This window comes from Apium graveolens, chromosome 5 (genome assembly GCF_009905375.1).
Source record: "Apium graveolens cultivar Ventura chromosome 5, ASM990537v1, whole genome shotgun sequence".
NCBI lineage: Eukaryota > Viridiplantae > Streptophyta > Magnoliopsida > Apiales > Apiaceae > Apium > Apium graveolens.
The window spans coordinates 315,028,805-315,037,162 of NC_133651.1; the positions used below are offsets into that span (position 1 = coordinate 315,028,805).

The window sequence follows — 8,358 nt, forward strand, 5'->3', positions numbered from 1 at the left end:
TCAAAGTAGATTAATTATACTTTCTAATAATATAATTTTTATAAATATTTTCAATAACGTGAAAATTTTGGTTAAAATTCGGTTAATTTGACCGCAAAAAGTCAAAGAATACAGATATAATATTCTCTACAAAACAGTATAAAAACAAAGCAAACCCCAAAACCCTAATCAAAGTCCATTCCTCCATCCTGGAGAGTTACATTACAGCCTCCTGTTCGTCGCGACGGCGTCGTTTCACTCTCCGCCTCGTTCAGAGCTGTTCTGTATACTCTCTATCTTTATTTCTCTATATATACAGATCTATTCATGTATGTATAAAGAACATACATGAATTTAGATCTTATATATATAAATTTTTAGAGAAATAAAAGGAGGATTGATCTAATATTTAACAATTAGAACATCTCAGAAAGCCGTTGCTGTTTTACTCAGTTCTTGGCTCGCTATGATGCTCACATCTTTTTTTTTTTAATTTTTGGTTTTGTTTTCGTAATGTCGGGAAATTTAAATACTCACGCACACGTGTTACGGGAGGAGTGAATGTTTTCGTGAGGTCGGGAAATTTAAATACTCACGAGCATATGTTTATTTACGGAATTAGTGAATGTTTTCGTGAGGTCGGGAAATTTAAATACTCACGAGCATATGTTTATTTACGGAATAAGTGAATGTTGTTGTGAGGTCGCTAAATTTAAATTCTCACGATCACGTAATTATATACGGAAATTAGTGAATGTTTTTGTGAGGTTGTTTATTTATGGAATTGATGAATGTTTTTGTGAGGTCGGGAAATTTAAATACTCACGAGCACGTGTTATTTTCGGAATTGGGGAATGAAAGGGGGGAATGCAGCTGGCCGAGCTGATTGGCTTAAGTAATGCCAATACAGGAAGTAAACAGCTGCGGAGATTATAATAGAGTGACACTACAACCAGCTCTTGACTGTTTGAGTTGAAACAGATTCAAGATTGACATGGTGTTGCACATTTTTGTATCGGTTTTAGACGTTGAATTGGACTAGTAATTTGAAATGGAAGGAATACGTAGTACATTTGCCCATTTTTGTATTTGTTTTAGACGTTGAATTGGACGAGTAATTTGAAACGGAAGGAATACGTATGTATATATATATATACATACGAGGAAGATTGATCGATTGTATGTTGCTCGAGGAAGAATGATCAATTGTATGTTCGAAGAAGATTAATCAATTGTATGTTGCTCGAGGAAGATTGATCGATTGTATGTTCGAAGAAGATTGATCAACTGTATGTTTTGAGACCTCTAAAACTTTCCACAATTAGATAGCTAAGAGCAACAATTTCACTTTCGGATGATGCTTATAGGTTTCTCGTTTGAGATATTATATAAGTAACTTATGAGTTAAAAATGTGTGCTAATTTAGCTCTTAGTACAGGATCGTCTAAATCATGTTTTTCGGCTTATTATGTTTTTCGGCTTATTTTAGTAGTCTTATTAAATGCAATTATGTTAAGGTGTGAGAGCTGATTTCTCAGCTGCTGCTGCCTGAGCAGTGGTATGTACTGATTTTAAGACTACTTTTATCGCGCTTATTAGAAGGCGATGAAAGGAGCGTAGGCTTGTTTGTTTCGACAACAGTTTAATTGATGCATATGCATTGGTGTACTGCTTTGGATTGAGCGCTCGAGGAAGATTGATCGATTGTATGTTCGAGGAAGATTGATTGATTGTATGTTCGAAGAAGATTGATCAACTGTATGTTTTGAGACCTCTAAAACTTTCAACAATTAGATAGCTAAGAGCAGCCATTTCACTTTCGGATGATGCTTATAGGTTTCTCGTTTGAGATATTATATAAGTAACTTATGAGTTAAAAATGTGCGCTAATTTAGCTCTTAGTACAGGATCGTCTAAATCATGTTTTTCGGCTTTTGGGACTTGAGATTTTTTTTTTTGTTATATTTTTTAAGAAACCAAGTAGGCTTGATAATTTGTTAACATCAGGCTCGATCAACAATAAACAGAACTGAATATGAATTGATTTACGGAGTTGTAGCTATGGATCAATGAAGCCAATGTTAGTTCAAAACCGTAAAAATAGGTGTAGTTATTGTTCTAATTTAGAACCGAAAAATAATTTTTGATTTCCGATAATTGGTTTTATATTTAACTAAATTGTTACTACCTCCGTCCCTCTCAATTCTTTACAGTTTTTTTCACATGCTTGACACGTATTTTAAGACAACTATAAAATATACTTCCGTAATTTATTTTTAAAATTTTCTTTTTTTTATGAAAGTTTGAACATTATATTTTTGTTTAGAAAAAAAAAATTTTAAAAATAATTATGCAACTACATTTAATAAGAGCATTAAAGTGTGTGCCGAGTCCCTGTCCCCTAATGTAAAAAATTGAGGGGGACGGAGGGAGTATTAATTTAACCAACAGTTCATGAATCATAACTTTATTCATTTTTGATTTATTCTCTATTTCCCTCTCTTTTTAATTCTTTTGTGACGTGATAATTATAGCAAGGTGCTATTGGGTATGACAACGAAAACTCAAATACTTCTAGAGTTCGGATCGGCTCGTTTACGAATTACTCTCTCCGTCCCACTGGGATGTTTACGTTACTATTATACACGCATTTCAAGACTTTTATAAAGTATAGTTTCATAATGTTTTTTCAAATTTTTTTTTTTGAAAATAAGTTTAAACATAAAATTTTTATTCAATTTTTTTTTTTAAAAATATTATGAAACTATACTTTAAACGAGCATTGAAAAGCGTGCCGAAAATTAACGTAAACAATCCATTTGGACGGAGGGAGTACGATTTTAGGACATACTCTGGTCCCTACTAAACTCTAGATGTGTTTCCATCAGCCATGGTCACTTGCTAAAGGTCTCATCTGCACACTCATTCAATTTTTTTGCCGCGTGCATTAGTATTTTCCGTGTCTACAATGATCTTCTGAAACTTCTACTGAACAAGTGATCAGTTTACGCGGTGATTAGAAAGTCTAAAAGTCTACAAAAACACAGAGTTTTCTCACAAAATACTATGGCTTTAGACAGTACTACTTCTAAAGCAATTGCTGCAGAGGCATGGTCTCAGCTTGTGCACTCACTCATATCAAATGATCCCCCAACTGATATGGCACCGGAATATTATCACACATTTCCTGAAGTTGGTTCTGATGCTTTGCGAAAGCAACTGCAGCGCTTAGAAACACATAAATAAATATGAGTTGGGGATCGAGAGCATTCGAGCTAGGTTGGGATTGACATTGACAGTGGTGCCACCAAAAGACAAGAATGTTCGAGGTTTTGTAGGCTCAAATAAGCACTATAAAGTTGGGCAAGCCAATGAAGATGAAAATCAACAAGAGATCGAGGATATTCGAGGTTTTATAAGATCCAACAAGCACTCTGGACCGGTGCTGCCAAAAGCAGATAGAATTCAGCAGGGCATTGAGCATATTCGAGGTTTTATAAGATCCTGCAAGCACTCTGAACCGGTTCTGCCAAAAACAGACCAAATTCATCAGGACATCGAGCATATTGAAGGTTGTATAAGGTCCAATAAGCAATCTGTACCGGTGCAAGCATTTGAAGATGAAAATCAGCAGGACATCGAGCATATTGGAGGTTGTGTAAGATCCAATAAGCACTCTATACCGGTGCAAGCATTTGAAGATGAAAATCAGCAGGACATCGAGCATATTGGAGGTTGTGTAAGATCCAATAAGCACTCTATACCGGTGCAAGCATTTGAATATGAAAATCAGCAGGACATCGAGCATATTCAAGGTTGCATTAGATCCAACAAGCACTATGATGAACTGGTGCAAGAAAATGAAGATGAAAATTGGGAAAGGATTGACCATTTACGAGATCGTATAAGACCTCATAAGTACTTCCAAGTGGTGCCAGCAAATGAAGATAAAAATAAGCAAGGCATAGAGCATATTCAAGATACTTTAAGATCCGATATGTATAGTGAATTGGTGAAAGAAAATAAACATAGAAATCAGCAAGGGATCAAGGGTAAACAAGATGATGTAAGATCAGCAATGTTTTCCATACCAGCAGTCTATGAAAATCATCCCATCATCAACTATCGCGGAAGTATGAGATCAACAGCATTGCCTAAAGCTCTGTACGAACTTGAAAATGCACATCGACACCTGCTCATCTACGGGCAAGCTAAAAAGCTGTCAACTTTGTTCGATGAACTGCTGGAATTGGTTGAAAATAATGATCTGCGGAGGAAAGAAAAGCCAACTCTGCGGATGCAAGTGCTAAAAGCAGTTAAACTCATGCATCACTATGGGATTGACACTATTCGGACTGGAGTTCAAGAAGAACTCGAGGATATGAATCAAAAGTACGATGATGTGACGAAGAATCTGGCATTGTTGTATAAGAAGAAAGGTCTAGAGGTAATGTTGAGAATTTGTAACACAGAAGCATGTCAAAGTACTATTTATGAGTTAATAGGTAAAGCAGAAAATAATCAAGTGTTCTATAAATGGTGAATAATATAGATTGCTCTGTTGTAATCTGCTTCAAGTATTTATAGATAAAGAGAATAAGCACATTTGCTTCATCATCTGCTGTCAATGCAGCTAGGTAACTATAGAACTGCGTATAATTGCTCAGATATACTGTTTGTTTGCATCAAATGTTCCTTGACTAGATATCTTTGATCTCAATTGACAATTACATAGCTCATCAGTCACTACGAATACTGACATATATTGAAGTAATGACAAGTTCTTTTCCTAAGGATACAAACCTTACATTGAGAGATTTGATTTTAATCATCATAGGCGCCAGTTTTCTTGATCTCCTCCAGCATTGTCACAACCTCAGGCATTGTAGGCCGCTTGAATGGATCTTCATGCGTGCAAGAACGTGCAATTCTCAGAACATGCAGCATCTGGTCTTTCCACATTGTTGAATTAGAGACATATGGATCTAGTACTTCACATTGCCTCCCGGTTGCAACCATCCGTCTGACCCAACCTACAAGATTTCCCCCCTCGATGTCAGCTTGTCCTGTTGGTGCCCTCCCCGTGACCAATTCCATCATGACTACTCCAAAGCTATAGACATCACCCCTAGTACTAGCTACCATTGTCTGACCATACTCAGGAGGAATGTATCCCAGTGTCCCAGCAAGCATAGTGCTAACATGTGTTTCACATGCACTGATAATTCTAGCTAGTCCAAAATCTGATACCCTTGGCTCGAATTTGCTGTCTAATAAGATATTGCTTGCTTTGATGTCTCTATGGATGATGTGAGGCACAAAACCATGATGCAAGAAGGCAATTCCTTTAGCTGATCCTAAGCTGATTTTGAATCGAGTTGGCCAATCGAGTAAATCAACTTCATCTGCCTGATTTCTCAACCACACATCAACACTTCCATTTTCCATGTATTCATATATCAGAAATCTATCATCAGCACAGACACAATACCCCAGTAAAGGAACCAAATTTTCATGATTAACTTTCCCGATAGTTTCCATTTCAGCCAAGAACTCCCTATCACCATGAAAATGATTTCCATTAAGCCTTTTGACAGCAATAATTTGACCTTCTGGAAGAAATGCTTTATAAACTGTGCCAAATCCACCATCACCGATAATATTAGTCTTGCTAAAATTCTCGGTTGCTGCCAATATATCTGAAGGGTTTACACGAACAAGTGATTGCTCAAATGTCGCGATATTGATGCTCAGTGGTTCCTTTCGCCTCTTTCCTAGAAGCACGTCCATGGACTCTGACTCTAATGTACCCTTTCCACAGTCAAGAGTTAGAGCTTCATGTCGCAGCATGCGCCATAGTACAAGTGCAAAGAGTAGGACTATAAATATACAGGAAGCACTAAGTATGATAGCTAATATAGAGGCATGATTTAAAAGTGGCGGAGAGTACTTGTGCCCTGAAGGTGGAGATGCTTGATAAGATGTGCACAGTGTGGTCTGTTTACAAGTTTCTGGCACCTGGCTACTGAAACTGTTGCCACTGAAGTTGGAAAATGCGAGGCCTTCAATGTTACAAATACTGCAGGGAAACGGGTCATGGAACTTGTTGTTGGAAAAGTCTAGGTATGTCATTGCATCAAGACTGGAGAGGAGAGAAGGAAAGCTTCCAGTAAATGCGTTGTTGTGAATGTCTAGGATGGAAAGGGTGGTTAAATTACAGACACTATCACCAAAGGTTCCAGAAAAATTGTTGTTACTGGCATTTAGGACGACAAGAGAACTGGTGGTCTTAAGACTGAAAGATATCGGTCCAGAGAAAGAGTTTGTGCTAACATCTAAGTAGGTCAAGCTCTTGATATTGAACAAAGATGAAGGAAGTGAACCTGTGAGCTGATTACCAGCTAAGTCGACTTTTGCTAAACTCGGCATCAGTGATCCAATATCATCAGGGATTTGACCACTTAACTGGTTATGTGAAAGTGTCAGTCCTTGGATATTTCTCATTGAGAAGAATGAAGGAGCAGTTGGTTCTTTCAGAAAATTGTAAGAGAGATCAAGAAGAGTTAAGTTTGTCAGTTCAGCTATCTCACAAGGAATGCTCCCGTTAAGTTTGTTTCCCTGCAGCAGTAGTTCCCTCACAATGATGCACTGCTTGATCGATGAAGGAATTGGTCCATATAACTCGTTATTGGACAGATCAAGCATGCCATAATGCTGGACGTACTCAGAATCAGGTAAAGGTACTTTCTGAAACCCAGAGCAAATTTCCTGCGGTATCTGACCTGATAATGCGTTGTTTGACAACACAAGGTTGTCAAGCATTTTCAACTGAGATATGGCTTTCGGGATAGAACCTGTGAGTTGATTAGAGCCAAGGTCTAAAGACACAATCTCCCTGCACTCAAAAAGCTCTAATGGTACATCTCCTGTCAACTTGTTACCATTTAGTGATAAATTAGTTAAGTTTTTGAGTTGGCCAATGGAACTTGGAATGCTTCCTTCAAAGAGATTATTATCGAGTTGAAGCCTTTGTAGGGTAGAAACTTTAGATACTTCAGCTGGTATCTGACCTTCAAACATATTGTTGCTTAGTGACAGCTCCATTAGTGTTTTGGATTCCCAAAGAAGATTAGGTACAGTTCCAGAGAACTGATTTTTGGAAAGTTCCAGCGTAACCAGTTGAAGCTCCCCAAAATATGCAGGCATGGAACCACTCAATTTGTTTCCAGACAACACCAAGTCTGTGAGACCTAAGCAATCCCGGAAAGTGTTGTCTATGTTACCATTGAAATTGTTGTCAGACAATCGTAAAGAGGTCAGTGAACTGGCTTGACAAATTCCTTCAGGCAACTCACCAGAAAGCTGATTAGAACTGACATCAAGAAGCATTAGAGATGGCATATCAAGTGCTGGTAAAGGTCCATAAAAGTTGTTTTTTGATAACATTAACAAACCTACACGCTTCAACTTGAAAAGCCACTCGGGTAATGTACCAGACAGGTGATTTGACTCGAGAACAAGTGAGTTGAGTGATTCTAGCTTTGCAAGATCATCAGGCAAAGGACCAGATAATAAATTGAAAGATAAGTCCAGGATACTTAGTTTCTTGCAGTTCCCTAATGTTCCTGGAATAGATCCACTCAATCCAGCATTCATGGCTAGAAGATAAGTAAGATTTCCAAGCTTGCCAAAGCTTGAAGGTAGTTCTCCCTCAAAATTATTCTGGACTATGTCTAGTGTAGCCAAGGCTGTCAATTTAGACATTTCCTCGGGAATGTTTCCTGTGAATCTGCAGTTTTGTAAAGTAAGCACTTCTAGGTCTTTCAAATTACCAATTGTTGACGGCAAGGATCCTGTTAGTGGATTCCACGAGAGATCAATTACTCTAAGCATCGACAAGTTTCCAATTTCAGGGAATATTGCTCCTGTTAATTTGTTATGACTCAAATCCACATACAAAATACTTGTAAGGTTGCTGAAAGTAGAAGGAATTTCCCCCGAGAAGTGATTAAAAGCGAGGTCCAGAGACTCCAAATTCTTTAAATACCCAAGCTCCTTAGGAAGTTCTCCAGAAAAAGCGTTTGCATGCACAGACAATTCAAAAAGCTCTCTAAGGTGACCAACTGTTGACGGTAAAGGGCCAGAAAAACTATTCTCATCAAGCACAAGCTGTCTCAAATTTTGCAGGAAAGAGAGAGTTGGAGGCAGTGTCCCAACCAGATTGTTTGCGCTCAAGTCCATCGTCTCCAAATTCTTTAAATTCCAAATATCCGGAGGAACACTTCCAGCCAAACCGCAGCCACTTAAATTGAGGTGTTTCAGGGAACTAAAATTCGCAACAACACTTGGAAATGGAATATGTAAGGGTGACAATGTACA

At 37.8% G+C, this 8,358-nt stretch overlaps 1 protein-coding gene across 1 annotated transcript; it reads right to left on the bottom strand.

Moving 5' to 3' along the window:
- Positions 1-4,536: 4,536 nt before the first annotated feature.
- Positions 4,537-8,358, bottom strand: LOC141659474 (leucine-rich repeat receptor protein kinase MSP1-like; the record flags this gene model as incomplete). Its single annotated transcript, XM_074466361.1, has 1 exon — positions 4,537-8,358. A coding segment is annotated over one exon (3,555 nt), but the record flags the coding sequence as incomplete, so codon positions are not given.